The following is a 27,369-nucleotide window of genomic DNA, read 5'->3' on the forward strand; positions in this document are numbered from 1 at the left end:
CCTTCCCACCTCACTCAAATGTAATGCCACATCACCCTTCCCACCTCACTCAAATGTAGATATAAAATCAGGGAAACGCAAGTTCTAATCAGTTGTGTATTTGTGAAGTCTTTGAAAATGTAATAAGTTTTACGAAACGCGCCCGTGTCGCGTCAGACTAGAAATAAAAATGAATTTTGGAGAAGTGATTTTTGATTTACCTCCAACAGTGAAGCGTAATGTACGAAAGATTGAGAAAATTCGTGTTAGAATTATTAATCTTACTTTTTCGGTCATATTTAATAATATATGTCTACAGGAAAGACTGCTACCAAAATATACTAATATATATATATATATATATATATATATATATATATATATATATATATATATATATATATATATATATATATATATATGTCGTACCTAGTAGCCAGAACGCACTTCTATGCCTACTATTCAAGGCCCGATTTGCCTAATAAGCCAAGTTTTCATGAATTAGTATATTTTCTCTAATTTTTTTCTGTTGAAATTATAAAGCTACCCATTTCATTACGTATGAGGTCAATTTTTTTTTATTGGAGTTAAAATTAATTTAGATATATGACCGAACCTAACCAACCCTACCTAACCTAACCTAACTTATCTTTATCGGTTAGGTTAGGTTAGGTAGCCGAAAACGTTAGGTTCGGTTAGGTTAGGTAGGTTAGGTAGTCGAAAAATAAATAATTCATGAAAACTTGGCTTATTAGGCAAATCGGGCCTTGAATAGTAGGCTGAGAAGTGCGTTCTGGCTACTAGGTACGACATATATATATATATATATATATATATATATATATATATATATATATATATATATATATATATATATATATATATATATATATTACATACTAGCTGTACCCGGCCACGCGTTGCTGTAGCTCAGGAACGCGTGTGCATTGCTGAGCCACAACAACCTTCCCCTGTCCCCCAGTCCTCCCTACCTTCCCCCCCCCCCTCCCCCATCCCCTCGTCCTCCCCACCATTCCCTCTTTCTCCCAACCATTCTTCCCTCCTTCCCTCATCCTCCCACCTTTCTCCATTTCCCTGTCCCCTCGTCCCCACCATCCCAAACTCCCCCGTCCCCTCTTCTTCCCCACCATTACCCCTCCCCTGTCCCATCGTCCTCCCCACCATCCCCCACTCCTGTCCCCTCGTCCTCCGTACCATTCCCAACTCCCTCGTCCGATGCATTCCCAAATGATCTGATGTTTCCATCAGAAAATTGGGAACGTCAAATGATCTGATGCTCCCATCAATGCAAAATAAGAATAGTTAAAATAACGAAATGAACAAAAAAAAAATAAACTATACTCACGAAATGAACGGTATGGTAAATAACACCAATACACATGGCTCCAGCACCGTCGCAGGAGCTGCCAGAACGAGGTCGAAACCGACAACGAACTGCCTTAGGGGCTCCTACTCCGGATTTTTCCTCGAGGTTGTCTCCTGCAGCCTTTCCCAAAATAGGGTTATGGCCGCAAGGCAGCGGAGGTTTAGAATCAGGGTTTTCTTTTCCCTAGACGGGCTGCCTTCCCAGGCTATCGAGTCCCATCTACCCGGGACTCATCTGCCATCTATTATATATATATATATATATATATATATATATATATATATATATATATATATATATATATATATATTTATATATATATATATATGTCGTACCTAGTAGCCAGAACGCACTTCTCAGCATACTATGCAAGGCCCGATTTGCCTAATAAGCCAAGTTTTCCTGAACTAATATATTTTCTCTAATTTTTTTCTTATGAAATGATAAAGCTACCCATTTCATTATGTATGAGGTCAATTTTTTTTTATTGGAGTTAAAATTAACGTAGATATATGACCGAACCTAACCAACCCTACCTAACCTAACCTAACCTATCTTTATAGGTTAGGTTCGGTTAGGTAGCCGAAAAAGTTAGGTTAGGTTAGGTTAGGTAGGTTAGGTAGTCGAAAAACAATTAATTCATGAAAATTTGGCTTATTAGGCAAATTGGGCCTTGCATATTAGGCTGAGAAGTGCGTTCTGGCTACTAGGTACGACATATATATATATATATATATATATATATATATATATATATATATATATATATATATATATATATATATATATATATATATATATATATATATATATATATATATGTTTTTTTTAATTTGCGTTAAAACTAACGTTAGAAATATAAGAGCAAACCTTACCTAAGAACCTTGTGTCTTTAGTGTAGGGTGGACCACTAACCTCCCTAGAGGGGGGTTGTCCACTAACCTCCCTAGAGTGGGGTTGACCACTAACCTCCCTAGAGTGGGGTTGACCACTAACCTCCCTAGAGTGGGGTGGACCACTAACCTCCCTAGAGTGGGGTGGACCACTAACCTCCCTAGAGTGGGGTGGACCACTAACCTCCCTAGAGTGGGGTGGACCACTAACCTCCTTAGAGTGGGGTGGACCACTAACCTCCCTAGAGTGGGGTGGACCACTAACCTCCCTAGAGTGGGGTTGACCACTAACCTCCCTAGAGTGGAGTGGACCACTAACCTCCCTACAGTGGGGTGGACCATTAACCTCCTTAGAGTGGGGTGGACCACTAACCTCCCTAGAGTGGGGTGGACCACTAACCTCCCTAGAATGGGGTGGACCACTAACCTCCCTAGAGTGGGGTGGACCACTAACCTCCCTAGAGTGGGGTGGACCACTAACCTCCCTAGAGTGGGGTGGACTACTAACCTCCCTAGCATGGGGTGGACCACTAACCTCCCTAGAGTGGGGTGGACCACTAACCTCCCTAGAGTGGGGTGGACCACTAACCTCACTACCGTGGGGTGGACCACTAATATCACTACCGTGGGGTGGACCACTAACATCACTACCGTGGGGTTGACCACTAACCTCACTACCGTGGGGTGGACCACTAACCTCCCTAGAGTGGGGTGGACCACAAACCTCCCTAGAGTGGGGTGGACCACTAACCTCACTACCGTGGGGTGGACCACTAACCTCACTACCGTGGGGTGGACCACTAATATCACTACCGTGGGGTGGACCACTAACCTCCCTACCGTGGGGTGGACCACTAACCTCACTACCGTGGGGTGGACCACTAACCTCCCTAGAGTGGGGTGGACCACTAACCTCACTACCGTGGGGTGGACCACTAACCTCCCTAGAGTGGGGTGGACCACTAACCTCCCTACCGTGGGGTGGACCACTAACATCACTACCGTGGGGTGGACCACTAACCTCCCTACCGTGGGGTGGACCACTAACATCACTACCGTGGGGTGGACCACTAACCTCACTACCGTGGGGTGGACCACTAACATCACTACCGTGGGGTGGACCACTAACCTCACTACCGTGGGGTGGACCACTAACATCACTACCGTGGGGTGGACCACTAACATCACTACCGTGGGGTGGACCACTGACCTCCCTAGAGTGGGGTTGACCACTAACCTCACTACCGTGGGGTGGACCACTAACATCACTACCGTGGGGTGGACCACTAACCTCCCTACCGTGGGGTGGACCACTAACTTCCCTACCGTGGGGTGGACCACTAACCTCACTACCGTGGGGTGGACCACTAACCTCACTACCGTGGGGTGGACCACTAACTTCCCTACCGTGGGGTGGACCACTAACCTCACTACCGTGGGGTGGACCACTAACCTCCCTACCGTGGGGTGGACCACTAACTTCCCTACCGTGGGGTGGACCACTAACCTCCCTACCGTGGGGTGGACCACTAACCTCCCTACCGTGGGGTGGACCACTAACCTCACTACCGTGGGGTGGACCACTAACCTCACTACCGTGGGGTGGACTACTAACATCACTAGAGTGGGGTTGACCACTGACCTTGGTGGGGGGTGTCGGACCCTCTCCTCTACACCCTGGGGCCGGACGCCAGCTGCTACTGTCGGAATCTGAGGAAAAGATGCGTGTTAGTCTGTGTGTGCACACTCTTGGGGCTCCCTCCGTCCAGGTTAACCTCACACACACTCACACACACACACACACACACACACACACACACACACACACACACACACACACACACACACACACACACACACACACACACACACACACACACACATCGGTGGATGGGACCAATTCTATTTCTTGTATATGTTAACGACATGTTTACAGGCGTAGAGTCCTACATGTCGATGTTTGCGGATGACGCAAAGTTGATGAGAAGAGTTGTGACAGATGAGGATTGCAGGATCCTCCAAGAGGACCTGAACAGGTTGCAGAGATGGTCAGAGAAATGGCTACTGGAATTCAACACGAGCAAATGTAAAGTTATGGAAATGGGACAAGGAGATAGGAGACCAAAGGGACAGTACACAATGAAAGGGAACAGCCTAACTGTAACGATGCGTGAAAGAGACCTGGGGGTGGATGTAACACCTAATCTATCTCCTGAGGCACATATAAATAGGATAACGACAGCAGCGTACTCTACACTGGCAAAAGTTAGAACATCATTCAGAAACCTAAGTAAGGAGGCATTTAGGGCGCTTTACACTGCCTACGTAAGGCCAGTCTTAGAGTATGCCGCCTCATCATGGAGTCCCCATCTGAAGAAGCATATAATGAAACTGGAAAAGGTTCAGAGGTTTGCAACGAGACTCGTCCCAGAGCTACGAGGGATGGGGTATGAGGAGCGCTTGAGGGAACTGTGCCTTACGACACTAGAAAGAAGAAGGGAGAGGGGGGACATGATAGGAACGTATAAGATACTCAGAGGGATTGACAGAGTGGACATAGACGAAATGTTCACACGGAATAGTAACAGAACGAGAGGACATGGATGGAAGCTTGAAACTCAGATGAGTCACAGAGATGTTAGGAAGTTTTCTTTTAGCGTGAGAGTAGTGGGAAAATGGAATGCACTTCAGGAACAGGTTGTGGAAGCAAATACTATTCATAATTTTAAAACCAGGTAGGTTAGGGAAATGGGACAGGAGTCATTGCTGTAAACAACCGATGCTCGAAAGGCGGGATCCAAGAGTCAATGCTCGATCCTGCAGACACAACTAGGTGAGCACAACTAGGTGAGCACACACACACACACACACACACACACACACACACACACAACAAACCTAAATAAAGAAGCATTTAGGGCGCTTTACACTTCCTACGAGAGTCCAGTCTTAGAGTATGCCGCCCCATCATGGAGTCCCCATCTGAAGAAACACATAAGGAAACTGAAAAAGGTTCAGAAGTTTGAAAGACTAGTCCCAGCATTACGAGGGATGGAGTATGAAGAGCGCCTGAATGAACTGAGCATTACGGCACTAGAAAAAAGAAGGGAGAAAGGGGGATATGATAGGAACGTTAAAATACTCAAGGGGGATTGGCAGTGGACATAGATGAAATGTTCACACGAAATACTTACAGAACGAGGGGACACGGGTGGAAGCTGGAAACTCAGATGAGTCAGAGCGAAATTGAAATTGTATTTTAAATAAATTTACTGGGGTAAAATACACACAAAGGGATGATGTAGCTCAAGCTATTCTCGCCCCGTTCAGTACAACGTGTTCATACATATATAGACACACATCACAAACAATAAACATATTGCCGAACATTCTGAGAGATAAACATATACAATTCCTCCTTTACACAAGTAGTATGGTATCAGACGTACACACAAATACTTTTATGACTTAGGTAGTCACAGAGATGTTAGAAGATGTTAAAAGTATTCTTTTAGAATTGTTAAAAGTATTCTTTTAGCGTGAGAGTAGTGAAAAATGGAATGCACTTAAGGAGCAGGTTGTGGAAGCAAATTATTTTCATAATTTTAAAACTAGATATGATAGAGAAATAGGACCGGAGTCATTGTTGTAAACAACCGATGGTTAGAAAGGCGGGATCCAAGAGTCAATGCTCGATCCTGCAGGCACAAATAGGTGAGCATACACACACACACTAGTAGGGTGCGTAACTGGTTACACACTAGTAAGTAGTTGTTACACATTAGCTAGTAGTTAGTAACAGTTGATTGACAGTTGAGAGGCGGGACCAAAGAGCCAGAGCTCAACCCCCGCAAGCACAACTACCAGATAAGTACACACACACACACACACACACACACACACACACACACACACACACACACACACACACACACACACACACACACACACACACACACACACACACACACACAGCGTGCCCCAGGGCCAATACTCACCTGGTAGAGCTCCGGCTGGCCGAAGATCTCATTAGCGAACATAATAAGGAGCTCAATAGCTCTGGTCTGATGCACAGTGTCGACCAGCGAGCTGAGAGACGCCGACCCCTCTGACGTCCGCAGCAACGTCGGCCCGAACACTATACCTGCACGAAGGGGCGGGGGTCATTATCTCTTGTAGGAGGAGGGGGTGATGGTGTGAGGGGGGCGTGGGGGATGATGGTGTGAGGGAGTGATGGTGCGAGGGAGGGAGAGGGGAGTGATGGTGTGAGGGAGGGAGAATAACTGCTCCAGCCCACACATTAACATCAGCAGCACGCGGCTCTCAACACATTCTAACATTTAATGAACGAGAAATGTATAACTGAGTGACGTCACACGCAGCAATCTCCTGCAAGTGCTCTTTACAATTAATTAAATCTTTTACTTAAATGCCCAACAGCTTAAGTCGATCACTCACCAAGGAAATAGGTGGGTTAGGTTCCCCCCAGACTAGTAAAGCACCAGGGCAAAATATTCTCATGTCTAGGCCACGTCGTTCCACTGACTGAACCAGTTGGGCACTAATTCTGATACATTCCACAATATGTTAAATAACACCTGCTCTATCCACTCAGCTATGAGTAGTGTTGATAGGGAAAGATTTCAGTAGCAGCATCCTGCTGCCCAACTGAACTGAGTGCTGACACACCCGTGAGCCATCCCCGTCCTGTGATTGGTCACCTCGGTCAGGAGGTCAGCATAAGCCCAGGTTACTCTTGACACCTCTGCGTCAGAGAGCAATCCTCTGCAGGAGAAGAGAGAGGCGACTCACCTAAGTTAGAGGAGGGCATGTTGTTGAGGTCGGCGTGGAGGGAGAGGCGGTGCAGGTGGTGCATGAGGAGAGCCAGGCAGCTCAGGTGGTGGCGAGGCAGGCGACGCACCAGCTCCCGCAGCTGCTCTGTGGTGCGGCCACACTCCACCCCGCTCCCGGTAGGACACTCCTTCGCCATCCTGTAGCCAGGAGTACACGTACATGGTCAAGGTGGTGGTCTTATCCCCTATGTGGTGCTCACACTCTGAACACCACACTCTGGTGTTCAGTGTGTGGTGCTCAGACTCTGAACACCACACTGTGGTGCTCAGACTCTGAACACCACACTCTGGTGTTCAGCGTGTAGTGCTCACACTCAGAACACCACACTGTGGTGTTCAGTGTGTGGTGCTCAGACTCTGAACACCACACTCTGGTGTTCAGCGTGTAGTGCTCACACTCAGAACACCACACTCTGGTGTTCAGTGTGTGGTGCTCAGGGTGTGTGTAGTGCTCAAGGTGTGTGTGTGGTGCTCAGGGTGTGTGTGGTGATCAGGTTGTGTGTGGTGCTCAGGGTGTGTGTGGTGCTCACACTCTGAACACCACACTCTGGTCTTCAGTGTGTGGTGCTCAGGGTGTGTGTGGTGCTCAGGGTGTGTGTGGTGCTCAGGGTGTGTGTGTAGTGCTCAGTGTGTGTGTGTAGTGCTCAGTGTGTGTGTGGTGCTCAGGGTGTGTGTAGTGCTCAGGGTGTGTGTGGTGCTCAGGGTGTGTGGTGCTCAGGGTGTGTGTGGTGCTCAGGGTGTGTGGTGCTCAGGGTGTGTGTAGTGCTCAGGGTGTGTGTGGTGCTCAGGGTGTGTGTAGTGCTCAGTGTGTGTGTGGTGCTCAGTGTGTGTGTGGTGCTCAGGGTGTGTGTGGTGCTCAGGGTGTGTGGTGCTCAGGGTGTGTGTGGTGCTCAGGGTGTGTGTAGTGCTCAGGGTGTGTGTAGTGCTCAGGGTGTGTGGTGCTCAGGGTGTGTGTGGTGCTCAGGGTGTGTGTAGTGCTCAGGGTGTGTGTAGTGCTCAGGGTGTGTGTAGTGCTCAGGGTGTGTGTGGTGCTCAGGGTGTGTGGTGCTCAGGGTGTGTGTGGTGCTCAGGGTGTGTGTGGTGCTCAGGGTGTGTGTGGTGCCTGTTTTGTTGTCTCTGAACCCCTCACAGTCCGGGATAGCCATCTTCTTGAAACTCCATTCCTTTCTCATTAGTAGGGCCACTCCGCCTCCTCCCCTTCCTTCCCTCTCTTTCCTTATTACAGTGTAGTCCTGGGAAAACACAGCATTCGTTATAATTCCTGAGAGTTTTGTTTCTGTTAGTCCGATTACATCTGGGTTTACTTCTTGTGCTCTTTCTCTTAGTTCACTTGCCTTGTGAGTGAGTGAAAGTAAGTGTGTGTGTGTGTGTGTGTGTGTGTGTGTGTGTGTGTGTGTGTGTGTGTGTGTGTGTGTGTGTGTGTGTGTGTGTGTGTGTGTGTGTGTGTGTGTGTGTAAGTCCCCCCCTCCCTGCATACATCATACAGTAGGGGGAGTGGATAACTGAGACATAACACATAACGAGGGGGGGGGGTTTTGAACAGCCTGTACGGGCCCTCAACATCCTCCCGCTCTAAACATGCCCAACGAGGCGGTAGTTACGCTCACTTCAACCACTTTATTAAGACGCTCCCTGGTCCACTAAGCCGAATTTATAGTAACGAGGGCTATTAATATCCGGCTTGTGCTAACGGGCCAGCAATCCCCAGGCGCTCCTGGGTGCTGCATTATCCGGTCCTTGGGACACTGATGGTGACCACCTCATGGTGTTAATGGTGACCACCTACTAGTCATATTGGTGACTATCTCCTGGCCTCTGCCTGCTTGAAGCACAGCGGTTTTTCTACCACAGACGTGGCCACACATTTAAGATGCTAACCAGAATGTAAGTCTACTACGGGCTCACCATAGCCCGTGCTGCTTGGAACGTTTTGTTCCGAGTAACTGAATCTAAAGCAATAACAACATAACCAGCATATATACATTGTCTTCTGACCTCTATGGACAGGGTTAGAGATCTGTTAAACATATAGTTCAGTGATTTATTGAACAATAAACCGTAGGTGACTCTAGTGCTTTCAAAATGCTACTCTAACCTATATATATTAATACATTGCTTTACAGCTGTCCAACATAAACAGTGTTCGAGGTGTCGTTAGACAGCGCTTACAAAAGTGAACTGCAATTCTGACCAGTTTACACATATCCTGGATACAATACATAAATATATATAATTTATATATATATATATATATATATATATATATATATATATATATATATATATATATATATATATATATATATATATATATATATATATATATATATATATATATATATTATTAAATATGACCGAAAAAGTAAGATTAATAATTCTAACACGATTTTTCTCTATCTTTCTTATGTTTCTTTTCACTGTTGATGGTAATTCAAAGATCAATTCCCCAAAATTCATTTTTATTTCTAGTCTGACGTGACACTTGAGCGTGTTTCGTAAAACTTATTACATTTTCAAAGACTTGAATTTACAACCACAACTGAAACTGAATAGAGCTTACACATCTTCGAGGTTTATATCTACATTTGGGTGAGGTGGATGAGGTGAAAAACGAACTTTCAACAATGGGTATTCAATAGGTATTTAATTCCAACACAAGACAGAACACAAAACAATGGGTATTGAATGGAAGTAATTGTAAAAGCCTATTGGTCCATATTTCTTGATGCTTCTATATTGGAGCGGAGTCTTGAAGTGGGTAGAATATAGTTGTGCATTAATTGGCTGTTGATTGCTGGTGTTGACTTCTTGATGTGTAGTGCCTCGCAGACATCTAGTCGCCTGCTATCGCTGTATCTATCGATGATTTCTGTGTTGTTTGCTAAGATTTCTTAGAAATCTTCAGATTTCTTTCAGAAATCTTCAGATTTCTTTCAGAAATCTTAGCAAACAACACAGAAATCATCGATAGATACAGCGATAGCAAGGCGGCTAGATGTCTGCGAGGCACTACACATCAAGAAGTCAGCCTCGTAGCTCATACCTCTCAGCTCGGGTACTAGTCTCGTGGCAAAGCTTTGAACCTTTTACAGTTTAGTCAAATACATAACTAAATATGAACTCCATGCTGGAGCCGCATACTCCAGGATTGGTCTGACATATGTGGTATATAATGTTCTGAAAGATTCTTACACAAGTTTCTAAAGGCCGTTCTTATGTTAGCCAACCTGGCATATGCTGCTGATGTTATCCTCTTGATATGAGTTTCAGGGGACAGGTCTGGCGAGATATCAACCCCCAGGTCTTTCTCTCTCTCTGACTCTTGAAGTATTTCATCTCTCAAATGATACCTTGTATCTGGTCTCCTGCTTCCTATCCATATCTTCATTGCATTACATTTGCTTGGATTAAATTCTAACAACCATTTGTTCGACCATTCCCGCAGCTTGTCCAGGTCTTCTTGAAGCCTCAAGCTGTCCTCCTCTGTCTTAATCCTTCTCATAATTTTGGCGTCGTCAGCAAACATTGAGAGGAATGAGTCTATACCCTCCGGGAGATCATTTACGTATATCAGAAACAGGATAAGTCTAAGTACAGAGCCCTGTGGGACTCCACTGGCGTCTTCACGCCATTCTGAGGTCTCACCCCTCACTGTAACTCTCTGCTTCCTATTGCTTAGGTACTCCCTTATCCACTGGAGCGCCCTACCAGTTACTCCTGCCTGTTTCTCCAGCTTATGCATCATCCTTTTATGGGGTACTGTGTCAAAGGCTTTCCGACAGTCCAAAAAAACTGTGTGTGTGTGTGTGTGTGTGTGTGTGTGTGTGTGTGTGTGTGTGTGTGTGTGTGTGTGTGTGTGTGTGTGTGTGTGTGTGTGTGTGTCTGTCTGTCTGTGTGTGTGTGTGTGTGTGTGTTTACTAGTTGTGTTTACTAGTTGTGTTTTTCGGGGGTTGAGCTTTGCTCTTTCGGCCCGTCTCTCATGTGTGTATGTGTGTATGTGTGTGTGAGTGTGTGTGTGTGTGTGTGTGTGAGTGTGTGTGTGTGTGTGTGTGTGTGTGTGTGTGTGTGTGTGTGTGTGTGTGTGTGTGTGTGTGTTTGGCCTCTATTGCCATAGTATGATGAATAAAATTTGTTAACTTTCCCCAATATTTGTCCATAATGTGTTAAAATGTTATAGTAAAAATAAATATGATGGTTTATGAATTGTATGAGTTAACCATTTACTATGACAACTGTAGCTAGAGAGTTGTTAGTTCTTTGTGATTATAGAGGTCATAATTATAACACAATGTCCTAACATTTCTTAAGTTAAACTAAGATATTCGCAGGGTAAACCCCATGTGAACAATATGACGTCGTGTGACGTAAGTCTATGACTTCGTGTGACGTAAGCCTATGAGTCTTGTGACGTAAGCCTATGATGTCGTGTGACGTAAGCCTATGAAGTCGTGTGACGTAAGCCTATGACGTCATGTGACGTAAGCCTATGACGTCGTGTGACGTAAGCCTATGAAGTCGTGTGACGTAAGCCTATGACGTCGTGTGACGGCCCAATTAACTCCGCCTATCCAAGCCTATAGCCAATGGATTTAAACAACTGGGTGCTCTGCAAGCATGGCCAATGGAATGGTCATGCCCTACCCCGGGGGACTCCACCCCCCTTGAGTCCTAAGCCAACAAGGGCCAAGAATCCTAGGCCTCCATGGCTGCAACCAATCAGAACCAAGCTTGACCATAAGGGCCAATTCCTCTTGACAGAAAACTCATGTACTGGAAATAAGCAGTAACAACTAACTTCGTGGGACGGTTGGCTGGCCACCCACGGTATCTTGAGAACACAAGTTTATGGTACTGAATTGTACTGGTCCTAAATATGTCAATGGTTTAGAGGACAGAGAGGAACAGAAGGGGGGGGGGGGTGGAGAGGGAAATGAGTGGAGGTAGAGTGGTCTGGGAGAGGGCCAGGGATGAGAGGGATTGACCAGCCACCAGGGACCTCACTTGACTAAGGGAAAACTTGACTACAAACCGTTTATGACAGGAAGGGGCCAACAGGGAGAGGGGGAAGAATGACCACACAACGGGATGGCGGGAAAGGGAGGGAGAAAGGGAGGGAGGGGGACGAACGAGGGAGAAGGGGAGGAGAAAGAGGAGAAGAAGAACCAGGAGAAGGGAAGAAAGCTTTGGTCTGCACAGATCATTACAACATAAGTCTATGACGTCGTGTGACGTAAGCCTATATGACGTCGTGTGACGTAAGCCTATATGACGTCGTGTGACGTAAGCCTATATGACGTCGTGTGACGTAAGCCTATATGACGTCGTGTGACGTAAGCCTATATGACGTCGTGTGACGTAAGCCTATAACGTGTGACGTCAGGAGTACCTGTTGGTAATACTGTTCACGGCTAAGTGGTTGTATTTCATGTATTGATGTCAAAAAAATACACACCATGTATTCCATGTATTTTCCCAGTATGTACCTACATGCAGCCCGATTATATGCCACCTCAAGCTTATATACAGAAATCATACATACATTGTATATAGATAGCATATATGTGTGTGTGGTATACTCGGTGACTAGCATATACTATACGACAAGTATAGGCATATTCGGTGACAAGTAACGCTGCCAGCGTCACTGTTCAATATACATTATACACATCCCACCTGACATTACACTTCAATTTATATAAACTAACATAAAAATATAAACACTAACTCTTAATTTTTTATTTTTTTGTTCAAAAAATTGCAGATCAGCATCAGCGTTTGAAGTTGCAAGATCAATACCGCTTGGAAAATAATATTGCCCTCGCGTTGCAGGTTTTTCAAAGTTATGAGTTTCCCCTGGCCCAGGCTACACAGCCCCAGGCTACACAGCCCCAGGCTACCCAGCCCCAGGCTACACAGCCCCAGGCTACCCAGCCCCAGGCTACCCAGCCCCAGGCTACACAGCCCCAGGCTACCCAACCCCAGGCTACACAGCCCCAGGCTACCCAGCCCCAGGCTACACAGCCCCAGGCTACCCAGCCCCAGGCTACCCAGCCCCAGGCCCAGGCTACCCAGCCCCAGGCTACCCAGCCCCAGGCTACACAGCCCCAGGCTACACAGCCCCAGGCTACCCAGCCCCAGGCCCAGGCTACCCAGCCCCAGGCTACCCAGCCCCAGGCTACCCAGCCCCAGGTTACACAGCCCCAGGCTACACAGAACCAGGCTACCCAGCCCCAGGCTACACAGCCCCAGGCTACCCAGCCTCAGGCTACACAGCCCTAGGCTACCCAGCCCCAGGCTACACAGCCCCAGGCTACACAGACCAAGGCTACACAGCCCCAGGCTACACAGCCCCAGGCTACACAGCCTCAGGTTACACAGCCCCAGGCTACACAGCCTCAGGCTACACAGCCCCAGGCTACACAGCCCCAGGCTACACAGCCCCAGGCTACACAGCCCCAGGCTAAACAGCCCCAGGCTACACAGCCCCAGGCTACACAGCCTCAGGCTACACAGCCTCAGGCTACACAGCCCCAGGCTACACAGCCTCAGGCTACCCAGCCCCAGGCTACACAGCCCCAGGCTACACAGCCCCAGGCTACCCAGCCCCAGGCTATAAAGCCTCAGGCTACACAGCCCCAGGCCCCAGGCTACACAGCCCCAGGATACACAGCCCCAGGATGCACAACCCCAGGCTACACAGCCCCAGGCCCCAGGCTACCCAGGCCCCAGGGTACACAGCCCCAGGCTACACAGACCCAGGCTACCCAGCCCCAGGCTACACAACCCCAGGCTACACAGACCCAGGCTACCCAGCCCCAGGCTACACAGCCCCAGGTCCCAGGCTACACAGCCCCAGGCCGAAGGCTACACAGCCCCAGGTCCCAGGCTACACAGCCCCAGGCCGAAGGCTACACAGCCCCAGGCCCCAGGCTACACTGCCCCAGGATACACAGCCCCAGGATGCACAGCCCCAGGCTACACAGCCCCAGGCCCCAGGCTACCCAGGCCCCAGGGTACACAGCCCCAGGCTACACAGACCCAGGCTACCCAGCCCCAGGCTACACAACCCCAGGCTACACAGACCCAGGCTACCCAGCCCCAGGCTACACAGCCCCAGGTCCCAGGCTACACAGCCCCAGGCCGAAGGCTACACAGCCCCAGGTCCCAGGCTACACAGCCCCAGGCCGAAGGCTACACAGCCCCAGGCCCAAGGCTACACAGCCCCAGGCTCTACAGCCCCAGGCTACACAGCCCCAGGCTGTACAGACCCAGGCCCCAGGCTACACAGCCCCAGGCTACATATCCTCAGGCTACACAGCCCCAGGCTACACAGCCCCAGGCTACATACCCTCAGGCTACACAGCCCCAGGCTACACAGCCCCAGGCTGCACAGAACCTGCTATAGGCTACACAGCCCCAGGCTACACAGACCCAGGTTACACAGCCCCAGGCTACACAGCCCCAGGCTACACAGCCAAAGGCCCCAGGCTACACAACCCCATGCCCCAAGCTACACAGCCCCAGGCTACACAGCCCCAGGCTATACAGACCCAGGTTACACAGCCCCAGGCTACACAGCCCCAGGCTACACAGCCCCAGGCTACACAGCCCCAGGCTACACAGCCCCAGGCTATACAGACCCAGGTTACACAGCCCCAGGCTACACAGCCCCAGGCTACACAAACAAAGGCCCCAGGCTACACAATCACATGCCCCAGGCTACACAGCCCCAGGCTACACAGCCCCAGGCTACACAGCCCAAGGGCCCAGGTTACACAGCCCCAGGCTACACAGCCAAAGGTCCCAGGCTACACAGCCCCAGGCCCCAGGCTACACAGCCCCAGGCCCCAGGCTACACAGCCTCAGGCTACACAGACCCAGGCTACCCAGCCCCAGGCTACACAGACCCAGGCTACCCAGCCCCAGGCTACACAGCCCCAGGCTACACAGCCCCAGGCAGAAGGCTACACAGCCCCAGGCCCCAGGCTACATAGCCTCAGGCTACACAGCCCCTGGCTACTCAGCCCCAGGCTACTCAGCCCCAGGCTACACAGCCCCTGGCTACTCAGCCCCAGGCTACACAGCCCCAGGCCCCCAGGCTACTCAGCCCCAGGCTACTCAGCCCCAGGCTACTCAGCCCCAGGCTACACAGCCCCAGGCCCCCAGGCTACTCAGCCCCAGGCTACTCAGCCCCAGGCTACACAGCCCCTGGCTACTCAGCCCCAGGCTACACAGCCCCAGGCCCCCAGGCTACTCAGCCCCAGGCTACTCAGCCCCAGGCTACTCAGCCCCAGGCTACACAGCCCCAGGCCCCCAGGCTACACAGACCCAGGCTACCCAGCCCCAGGCTACACAGCCCCAGGCTACTCAGCCCCAGGCTACACAGCCCCAGGCCCCCAGGCTACTCAGCCCCAGGCTACACAGCCCCAGGCCCCCAGGCTACTCAGCCCCAGGCTACACAGCCCCAGGCCCCCAGGCTACTCAGCCCCAGGCTACACACATACAACAATACTTCAATTTAAACCGTGAAATTGAAACAGGTGTAAAAATGAAACAATAAATCGATTGCAGAAAAAAAAAACAAATAACATTTACCACAGGCGGAACCTGACGTTAAACTACTGGAAAAAGACGTCAGGTAGAACACGAGCGGCACGATTAGTGCTACACCTGGTGTCACAGGTGAACCATCCCGGCCTCATAGTGCTACACCTGGTGTCACAGGTGAACCATACCGGCCTCATAGTGCTACACCTGGTGTCACAGGTGAACCATACCGGCCTCATAGTGCTACACCTGGTGTCACAGGTGAACCATACCGGCCTCATAGTGCTACACCTGGTGTCACAGGTGAACCATCCCGGCCTCATAGTGCTACACCTGGTGTCACAGGTGAACCATACCGGCCTCATAGTGCTACACCTGGTGTCACAGGTGAACCATACCGGCCTCATAGTGCTACACCTGGTGTCACAGGTGAACCATCCCGGCCTCATAATAGCACGTCTCGTTTTGACGTATACTCTGCCTAAGGCCAAACACTGTCGCTCTAGAATATGAAAGCGGCTCGCGAAATTGATATACTGTCCCTTTTTCTGTTATGTGCCATGTGGTAGGTTAGGATAAGGGCACTTCATTACGACAGTTTCATGACGTTGGTGGACGCTGTCGAGAGCAAGAGAGCTGGATAAATAGAGTTGAAACAGGTGCTAGAACAGCATAGTGTACAATCCGCTCGACTACCACGTTCCACCCAGAGAGAGTAGGTCTGAACCCTTGGCTAGCAGGTGTTCCAACCAGAGGAGCACGTGAAACAGAGCCCCACATGTCATCTAGAAACACGTGTTCTAGGTGAGAGACAATAAGGAAGTGAACCCGTAGCAGGACAGCTGTCTCAAGACACTGGCTGGGGCGCTGTTCCACCGCTCTGGGCAGACATTGACAACGTCTTGAGGGAAGAAAAGCCTTTACTGCTGGACGGTCAGAATTATCGCTCTCGATCGTTTTCAGGTCATTTCCTGTGGCTATATAGGTGGTTAACGACCATGTAGTTAAGCTCCGAGGGTAAAGATATATGGAGAGCAACAAATAAAAGCAAAAAGCATATTTGCATTGTCAAATATTTTCCACAGAGGCCATTACACCCCAGCCCCTTGCCCCCCCCCCCTCCTAGGGGGGGGGGGGAGCAAGGGGTGAGTGTAAATCACCACGGAAAATATATATAGTTACTCCCCACCATAATGTGTATTTGGAGGTTAATATTGGAGTTGTGGGAGGTAGAGGGGAGGGGAGAGAGAGGGGAGGAGGAGGTAGAGGGGAGGGGGAGAGAGGGGAGGGAGAAGCATGGAACAGGGAAAAAGTGGAAGGACGAGATAAAAGAGAGGAGAGGGAGGGGGAAGAGCGTAGAGGCTGGTGAAGAAGGAGCAGAGAGGTGCCGTGTTGGGGAGGCTGGAGCCGGGTGTGTGTGTGTGTGTGTGTGTGTGTGTGTGTGTGTGTGTGTGTGTGTGAGAGTGTGTGTGTGTGTGTGTGTGTGTGTGTGTGTGTGTGTGTGTGTGTGTGTGTGTGTGTGTGTGTGTGTGTGTGTGTGTGTGTGTTTACTAGTTGTGTTTTTGCGGGGGTTGAGCTTTGCTCTTTCGGCCCGCCTCTCAACTGTCGATCAATTGTTTACTAACTACTATTTTTTTTTCCACACCACACACACACACCCCAGGAAGCAGCCCGTGACAGCTGACTAACTCCCAGGTACCTATTTACTGCTAGGCAACAGGGGCACTTAGGGTGAAAGAAACTTTGCCCATTTGTTTCTGCCTCGTGCGGGAATCGAACCCGCGCCACAGAATTACGAGTCCTGCGCACTATCCACCAGGCTACGAGGCCCCTTGTGTGTGTGTGTGTGTGTGTGTGTGTGTGTGTGTGTGTGTGTGTGTGTGTGTGTGTGTGTGTGTGTGTGTGTGTGTGTGTGTGTGTGTGTGTGTGAGTGTGTGTGCGCGCGCGCGCAGGTCCACTGCCGGCGCCCCGGGCGAGGTGTGTGCACTAAGGCCACCCCCGCTCTCACAAACATTACATCAACATATAGACATATGTTACATAAAACTTACGCTCAAGTTAAAATTTCCTTAATGTTGAAACAGCGTGCGAGAATGTGCCCTTCACCACCTTCCCTGCCCTTCACCACCTTCCCTGCCCTTCACCACCTTCCCTGCCCTTCACCACCTTCACTACCCTTCACCACCTTCCCAAACCTTCACCACCTTCCCTACCCTTCACCACCTTCTCTACCCTTCACCACCTTCACTACCCTTCACCACCTTCCCTACCCTTCACCACCTTCCCTACCCTTCACTACCTGCCCTACCCTTCACCACCTTCCCTGCCCTTCACCACCTTCCCTACCCTTCACCACCTTCACTACTCTTCACCACCTTCCCTACCCTTCACCACCTTCCCTGCCCTTCACCACCTTCCCTGCCCTTCACCACCTTCCCTGCCCTTCACCACCTTCCCTGCCCTTCACCACCTTCCCTGCCCTTCACCACCTTCCCTACCCTTCACCACCTTCCCTGCCCTTCACCACCTTCCCTGCCCTTCACCACCTTCCCTGCCCTTCACCACCTTCCCTGCCCTTCACCACCTTCCCTACCCTTCACCACCTTCCCTGCCCTTCACCACCTACACTACCCTTCACCACCTTCCCTACCCTTCACCACCTTCCATGCCCTTCACCACCTTCCCTACCCTTCACCACCTTCCCTGCCCTTCACCACCTTCCCTACCCTTCACCACCTTCCCTGCCCTTCACCACCTTCACTACCCTTCACCACCTTCCCTGCCCTTCACCACCTTCCCTACCCTTCACCACCTTCCCTGCCCTTCACCACCTTCCCTGCCCTTCACCACCTTCCCTGCCCTTCACCACCTTCACTACCCTTCACCACCTTCCCTGCCCTTCACCACCTTCCCTACCCTTCACCACCTTCCCTACCCTTCACCACCTTCCCTACCCTTCACCACCTTCCCTGCCCTTCACCACCTTCCCTGCCCTTCACCACCTTCCCTGCCCTTCACCACCTTCCCTGCCCTTCACCACCTTCCCTGCCCTTCACCACCTTCCCTACCCTTCACCACCTTCCCTGCCCTTCACCACCTTCCCTACCCTTCACCACCTTCCCTACCCTTCACCACCTTCCCTGCCCTTCACCACCTTCCCTACCCTTCACCACCTTCCCTACCCTTCACCACCTTCCCTGCCCTTCACCACCTTCCCTACCCTTCACCACCTTCCCTACCCTTCACCACTTTCCCTGCCCTTCACCACCTTCCCTGCCCTTCACAACCTTCCCTACCCTTCACCACCTTCACTACCCTTCACCACCTTCCCTGCCCTTCACCACCTTCCCTGCCCTTCACCACCTTCCCTGCCCTTCACCACCTTCCCTGCCCTTCACCACCTTCCCTGCCCTTCACCACCTTCACTACCCTTCACCACCTTCCCTGCTCTTCACCACCTTCCCTACCCTTCACCACCTTCCCTGCCCTTCACCACCTTCCCTGCCCTTCACCACCTTCCCTGCCCTTCACCACCTTCACTACCCTTCACCACCTTCCCTGCCCTTCACCACCTTCCCTACCCTTCACCACCTTCCCTGCCCTTCACCACCTTCCCTACCCTTCACCACCTTCCCTGCCCTTCACCACCTTCCCTACCCTTCACCACCTTCCCTGCCCTTCACCACCTTCCCTGCCCTTCACCACCTTCCCTACCCTTCACCACCTTCACTACCCTTCACCACCTTCCCTGCCCTTCACCACTAATGTATAACACAAGAGGATACAAAGGCCTATGAAAATGACATTGCATATAAACAAAACGAAGTTATTACATAGGCAGATAAGTAGGAACATGAAAGTGAATGATCAAGTGAGTGGACTCGCTTGAAGCCATTATGACTATATAGCACTTGGAAGGGGTCAGGATAAGGACTTAGGATGGGACAGGGGGGAGGGGGAGAATGGAATGGTGCCCAACCACTTGGACGGTCGGGGATTGGACGCCGACCTGCATGAAGCGAGACCGTCTCTCTACCTTCCAACCCAAGTGGTTGGGAGGAGAACATTCAGGAATTAACAAAGTTTGGGACCTAAATGCCAGTGTTCCTGGATTGTTTCCAGAGTTAGCTGGAAAAGTTCCCAGAGCTTTTCCTCTTCAAAAAAGAGTTAGAAATGTTCAACCACAGACTAGCAAATATTGAGGTATCAGTAGAGGAAGTAAGGAAACAACGAGCATCACTAGATCACACTAAACCTATTGGGCCAGACAAGGTACCAACAGGGATATATACGAAGCAGCTCAGACCCTTAGTACATCTTTACCCCTCATCTTTATAATAATAATTTATAATAACAATAAGAATAATAATCTATTCACAAATTCACAAAAAGTTACAATGAGATGAGATTACATAAAAATGGTATTTTTATAGTCTAGCAAAGCCACTAACACGTCCCATTTAGAGCTTTAATACATTCACTTGTGGAGAGTTGCCCAGTAGACAGAAGAAGGCAAATGTGGTACAAATATAAAAGAAAGGGGACAGGACAGGCCTTCCTTACACAATGTTGACAAAATAACAATAATAAAGCTATTTACCTATCAAAAGTGAATTATATATATGTAAACAAACACCAGCTCTAGGGAAGGGAAATCATGCCTCTCGAACCTACTGTACAATACACCATGTGTCAACTTTGTGAAAGTGTACAATACACCATGTGTCAACTTTGTGAAAGTGTACAATACACCATGTGTCAACTTTGTATAAGTGTGCAATACACCATGTGTCAACTTTGTGAAAGTGTACAATACACCATGTGTCAACTTTGTGAAAGTGTCCAATACACCATGTGTCAACTGTGTGAAAGTGTAGAATATACCATGTGTCAACTTTGTGAAAGTGTCCAATACACAATGTGTCAACTTTGTGAAAGATAAAACATGCACTCTGGTGAACATTATATTGTATAATGTCCCATATTGACTGACTTTCGCCCTCCTGGGCTGAGGTATGCTGAACTCTGTTTACTATATGAATACTGGAACACTTGATGATATACCCAAGACTATGCCTATGTTAACTGATTGACATCAGTTATACAATGCATGTTACGTAACTCTAACCTGAGCTTATGAAAGCATCTTAATCACCTTCAGTGGTTAAGTGCTTAATAACACACTATTTTCAACAGCAGCTATCTTACCCGGTCTAAGTAGGAGGGACATAAATGTGTATTCACCTAGTTGTGCTTGCGAGGGTTGAGCTCTGCCTTTTCGGCCCGCCTCTCAACTGTCAATCAACTGTTTCTACTACTACTATACATTTTTTTCCACACACCACACACACACACACACCAGGAAGCAGCCCGTGACAGCTGACTAACTCCCAGGTATCTATTTACTGCTAGGTAACAGGTGCATTAGGGTGAAAGAAACTCTGCTTATCGTTTCTCGCTGGCTCCCGGGATCGAACCCGGGACCACAGGATCACATGTCTAGCGTGCTGTCCGCTCGGCCACCGGCTGTGTGTGTGTGTGTGTGTGTGTGTGTGTGTGAGTGTGTGTGTGTGTGTGTGTGTGGGTGTGGGTGTGTGTGTGTGTGTGTGTGTGTGTGTGTGTGTGTGTGTGTGTGTGTGTGTGTGTGCGTGTGTGTGTGTGTGTGTGTGTGTGTGTGTGTGTGTGTGTGTGTGTGTGTGTGTGTGTGTGTGTGTGTGTGTGAGTGTGTGTGTGTGTGTGGGTGTGGGTGGTGTGTGTGTGTGTGTGTGTGTGTGTGTGTGTGTGTGTGTGTGTGTGTGTGTGTGTGTGTGTGTGTGTGTGTGTGTGTGTGTGTGTGTGTGTGTGAGTGTGTGTGTGTGTGTGTGTGTGTGTGTGTGTGTGTGTGTGTGTGTGTGTGTGTGTGTGTGTGTGTGTGTGTGTGTGTGTGTGTGTGTGTGTGTGTCTGTCTGTCTGAGATAGAAACATATTTAATAGATATGACAGAGGAAAATAGGTCGGGAATAAGTACAATAGCCAACCGACTGTTGGAAAGGCGGGGTCCAAGAGCTTCAACATTTTCTCGCACTGACCCTCTGAAGTACACGACTGATTGATGAAGATTAAGCCACTTAAGAGTTGGCACGGGCATGAATAGCCCATAGGTGGTAGTTTTTTTGTTTAGTAATGTATACAGTGTGCGGAGATCGCATTTAATCGTCAGGCTGTTACGCGGGGAGGATACTGCGTGACAGTCTTTATGAGGGTCTCCAGCTGCTGGACACCTTTTTTAACCAGAAGAGTGGCAGTGTTGATGGCTTCAGGGTGGCCACTGCAAGATTCAGGAACTCTTAAAGCTCCTCTAAGGTTGCTGGTTGCTTGACATTCCAGGAGATAGTGAAGTAGTGGCTTTTCTGTGACAGTTTGGCAGAAGATGCATTCTCTCTGTCGGGGTTCACCAATCTCCCAGTTGCATCTGTAACCTAGACGTAGTCTATATAACCTAACTGCTATTTCCCTGTGGATTCCTTTTGGGATATTTAACCTTTCTAATTTGGTTGCCTGAAGATACCATGTTGCAGATGGTGAACCTTCTGCTACTCTCTGGTGTAGATGGGCTTTGTTGATGTGTGAGAGGTTTTTGGGGGTAGTGTTTTTTATGTACTCTAGGCTGGGTTGGATTGTTTTGTGGATCATTGGATGACGAGTTGCCAATTTAGCAATTTCATCGGCTTTCTCATTTAATGGGATTCCAACAAGGGATGGGATCCAGTTTAGGGTGATGTTGAGTCTTTTTGCCTTTACCGACTGCTCCTTGATACAAAATGGTGGTAATTATTTCCACATTATCTTTCCACGGTTTTTCTCCTAGTATTTGAAGTGCAGCTTTTGAGTCTGTGTGTATGATTGCATTTTGAGTGTTTTGTGCAATCACATATGCGAATGCCTGTTGTATGGCAAACAGCTCAGTTTGGGTTGATGATACTAGTCCTCCCAGTCTCCAATATGCCTGTACGCCTGCCGTGCAAGGAGCAGCGCCAGCACTCTCATATTCTGTGTCAACCGATCCGTCTGTGAAGATGTGGGTGGCTCCTGCTGCTGCTATGCTATACATTTGCTTTTCTATAATGCGCCTTAGGAGTGTTGGATCATAGGCAGCCTTTTTCATTGGAAGACTTTCAGTTACTATTTTGAACGTAGGCTCCTCCCACGGTGGGGCACAAGTGTAGTTTGGGTGTGGTTGATCACTTCCTCTATCAAGAATCAAGCTTTTTAATTGTAGTCTGTTTAGGACATTTCCCGCTCTGGCAGCCCAAGAGTTTCCGTACTTTTGGCCAAGTCCAATCACCAAGGGCTGCCGTACTGGGACTGGAACCGTAGAACCGTAGCTGTTCTTTGAGATATTCTTTATTGAAGAGAGGCCAAACCCGTTTCCAGTCTTAGAGTTTCAAGCCTGGTCCACATTGGGGCTCCCAGTGCGGCTCTCACAGCATTGTTTTGTGCTACTTCAAGGTTTTTCCACAGTTGTTATAATGGACTAATGACCAACCACCCAAACAGCCTGGTTGACCAGACGACCAATCGGGAGACCTGGTTGATCAGACGACCAATCGGGAGGCCTGGTTGATCAGGCGACCAATCGGGAGGCCTGGTCGGAGACCGGGCCGCGGGGCTGTTGATCCCCGGAAGCTACACAAGATAGACACAAGGTAGGTAGGCTTGTGAGTGCACGTGCAGCATAGTCGATCACTGATCTGACTGCCTGTACATAGTATGTGGGAAGGACTTGCAGATTGGCTCCTCCAGAGAGGGAGGTTAGCGACCTGAGGATTGCTGTCCGGGCCGCAGTTCTCTCTCTCAAGTGACCTCAGCATTAAAAATTGTGTCCAGGATTATTCCTAGATACTGATAAGTGTTCACCCATTCAATTGGTTGAACCTGTACTGTGAGTTGGTTGCTGGGGTTCGCTATTTTTATGGGCATGGCTTTTGTCTTGGTTGGGTTGAATTTGATACCAATCTGCTTTGTCTCTTTACTGAAGCAGTCTACGCATTTGGGTGCAAGGCGCGCCGCATCCCTTCCTTTTATGATGATGGCAAAGTCGCCCGCATAGTTTAGTAGCTTGCAGTGTTGTGGGAGTTTCAGCCTCATTATTCTTTCCATTAAACAGTTGAAGAGAAGGGGGCTGAGAATGCCTCCTGCTGCATCTCCCATGGAGTCGTCGTCCGGGTATGATGGTGTCTCCAGGCTTGGCCAGTAATGACCGCACTGAGGAGCTGCTCTCTTGCTTGGCTCATTGGGTACGACGGGGTACAAGACTCTGGAAAGTGGCAGGGGAAAACTAGCAAGGATAGGGCGGTCAGCTAGGTATAGTAGCGACTGTGGCTAGGGGAGAGGCTATGGCAGGGGAAGGAGCCATAGCAGTTAGGATAGTGGAGAGTAGCTAGGGGATAGGCTAGGACACCGAGGGCTGGGTGTGCGACCACCAGCAACAACACATAAGAGGCATCTCACCTGATGAACTCCGGGTAGAGCCTGAAGGAGAGGAGTGGTTCAGGCAGCTGACGGAGGTACAGCTTGAGAACGTTGGCGATGACGTTGGGGTGCTGGTCAGTGAGGTCGACAAGGTTGGCGCCGTTCTCGAAGGCCTGACACAGCTTCTCCACCCGACTCTTGACGCCAGACACCCGGTAGATACCCTGCGGGCCAACACACCAGTTACTTCATATACAGTTCACCAGATGGGGTACAAGGAGAAAGGCAGGTTTCCCTCCCTCTTGCTCCAACCCCCCTCCCTCTCCCCCCCCTCTATTACACCCTTCTCCCAATTTCACAATATTTTAACCCTCCTCCAATATTTTAACTCCATCCCTTCCCTCCCTTCTCCGTTCCCAATTTTACCCTTTCTCTTCCCACCTCTTCTCCACTCTGCCCCTTGTTCACGTTCCTCTTCCCCTTCACAACATACAACCCCAGCAAACACGAAAGATTATAACCACAACGACATTAGTAACATTGCATGAGAGGAACACTGATTACTTTGATGCAACGTTGTTGCAACATACATATCATACGTTGTAGTCATTTTATAAGCTGAATAATTATGAAAGCCTTAAAATCTCTAACAATTCTTTGGAAAACAAGACTCCTTCTTAAAGAGGAACACTGGGATTGATCTTGCCAAACAACAATGACAAATCACCATGGAAAGTTGCGTGAGTCTATCGGCAAGCATCTGACTTACAACCCCTGAGATATAGACACTCTTTTATATGTAGATAGATGGAAACTGGTGGCCCCAGCCTGTGGTCGGTGGGGGGAGTTACACTGCCATTATGGTGCAGGCACTGGTCCCCCCAGTGTTCTCTGGGCTCACTCATGTACATTACTGGTGACCTGGCTACACTACCAGGTCATCACGAGGGTGGTCACGACCAGGTCATTACAGGTCAAAAAGAGAGGGGGTACCAGACCAGGTCAAGAGACGGGAGGGGGTACCAGACCAGGTCAAGAGACGGGAGGGGGTACCAGACCAGGTCAAGAGACGGGAGGAGGTACCAGACCAGGTCAAGAGACGGGAGGGGGTCCCAGACCAGGTCAAGAGACGGGATGGGGTACCTGACCAGGTCAAGAGACGGGAGGGGGTACCAGACCAGGTCAAGAGACGGGAGGAGGTACCAGACCAGGTCAAGAAGAGAGGGGTCCACTGGGAAGCCAAGAGACTGAACAAGACTCCAGGAGACACAAAGGGAATTTAATTTGACAGAAAAGGTTTACTTATAATGGATATATTGAGACAGAAGGGATTTATAAACACAGTCAATGACTGTACGGGGGTGAAGAAGACTTTGATGGTTTATTTCGGATAGTGATACAGGCGTTTTTCACAAACATTAGGCAGTATAACCTGTGAAAAACATATTGTAAAAGAAATAAAAAGATGTTGTGACTCAAATGTATATGGATAAGTCACATTATATCTCGAGGAAGGAAATATAAAGATTGGGAGCAGCCATCAAGGTGTGAGGAGTGTAACATGTTTCAAAGTTTAATGAAAACTAAGCTTATGACTAGGTAGAGATGTGTTGATGTTCCCGGAATATTACTGCCCTCAGGCTGCTCAAAGGCAGTCCAAGTTGGTAATCAATTCCCTCTTTACGAGCAAAAGTCTTGGCCAACTCATCAGTTCTATCATGCATTCGGAGACCAATATGGGAAGGAATCTAAAGAAGACAAACTCTGACTCCATTATTGATTATTTCATTATATCTGTGTCTAGCTTCAGAGATAAGCACGTCACAGTTATGCCTTGGGGAGCTGAGGGCAGTCAAGGATGACAAGGAGTCACTTACAATTAGTGTGTCAACTTTGGATTCATATACGCGTACACTTGAGGCAAAGTGAAATTCACACCAGTTGCTCCATCTATCATCATTCTATTATGCAGGAAGTGCCTCACGTCTATGGGTCATCCAATAAGGTTAGCAGACTTCTAGATGTTACCACTGCTAGGCTTAGGCTCGGCTACAAGTACCTCTGGGAGTTTGTAACATCTGCTGATGTAGATTTGACTAAATGTAAATTCTGTCAGCAGAACTATTCGCATATTTTGCGTCATTATATAATGGAATGTGAAAAAATCGCGGACTTCAGAGATAACACCATCAATGGTGTCCAAGAAATGTGTAAGTACTTCATTCATAATGATGTGCTGCCAGGAATCTTAGCCAAATATCCAAAATTTGCTTACTGTAGGTAATGCATTCACATGACTGTAAAGCTGCCGCCCAGTTGGGTGGGTGTTGAGCACATGACTGTAAAGCTGCCGCCCAGTTGGGTGGGTGTGGACCACATGACTGTAAAGCTGCCGCCCAGTTGGGTGGGTGTGGAGCACATGACTGTAAAGCTGCCGCCCAGTTGGGTAGGTGTGGAGCACATGACTGAAGCTGCCGCCCAGTTGGGAGGGTGTGGAGCACATGACTGTAAAGCTGCCGCCCAGTTGGGTGGGTGTGGAGCACATGACTGTAAAGCTGCCGCCCAGTAGGGTGGGTGTGGAACACATGACTGTAAAGCTGCCGCCCAGTTGGGTGGGTGTGGAGCACATGACTGTAAAGCTGCCGCCCAGTTGGGTGGGTGTGGAGCACATGACTGTAAAGCTGCCGCCCAGTTGGGTGTGTGGGGAGCAAGACTTGTAACTAAGTGACTCACTATAGATGTAAAGTGCCTTGTATAGTGACAGTTGTGAGCCTCTTGCTGAATCACTTGTCATATAAAAACATTATTAATATGTATATGTTTGCGTATGTAACATTAACAATTGTGTAACTAGCTTCACAAGATTGTCACTTGTTTAGCTAAACGAACTATGGGGTTCAGTTCCTGAACCCTTATGTGCCTCTGTAACCTTTTCCACCACCGCCCACGGGATGAGTCTGGGGTCCATCACCACCCACGGGATGGGTATGGGGCCCACCACTACCCACGGGATGGGTATGGGGCCCATCACTACCCAAGGGATGGGTATGGGGTCCACCACCACCCACGGGATGGGTATGGGGCCCACCACTACCCACGGGATGGGTATGTGGTCCATCATCACCCACGGGATGGGTATGGGGCCCACCACCACCCACGGGATGGGTATGGGGCCCACCACTACCCACGGGATGGGTATGGGGTCCACCACCACCCACGGGATGGGTATGGGGTCCACCACCACCCACGGGATGGGTAT

At 49.2% G+C, this 27,369-nt stretch overlaps 1 protein-coding gene across 8 annotated transcripts in view; it reads right to left on the reverse strand.

Moving 5' to 3' along the window:
- Positions 1–27,369, reverse strand: part of LOC123756005 (rho GTPase-activating protein 45) — a 975,988-nt gene that overhangs the window by 54,013 nt on the left and 894,606 nt on the right. For all 8 annotated transcript variants that reach the window (XR_011221956.1, XM_069300005.1, XM_069300006.1 and 5 more), the window contains 4 exons: positions 24,150–24,334; positions 7,072–7,250; positions 6,258–6,403; positions 3,902–3,969 (listed from right to left, as the gene is read on the reverse strand). Coding sequence is in view for 7 of the 8 variants with exons in the window: in XM_069300005.1 (XP_069156106.1) it covers positions 3,902–3,969; positions 6,258–6,403; positions 7,072–7,250; positions 24,150–24,334 (578 nt within the window). In the remaining variant the exon portion in view is untranslated. The remainder of the gene's footprint in view (positions 1–3,901; positions 3,970–6,257; positions 6,404–7,071; positions 7,251–24,149; positions 24,335–27,369) is intronic.

Source organism: Procambarus clarkii, chromosome 43, assembly GCF_040958095.1.
Source record: "Procambarus clarkii isolate CNS0578487 chromosome 43, FALCON_Pclarkii_2.0, whole genome shotgun sequence".
Taxonomy (NCBI): domain Eukaryota; kingdom Metazoa; phylum Arthropoda; class Malacostraca; order Decapoda; family Cambaridae; genus Procambarus; species Procambarus clarkii.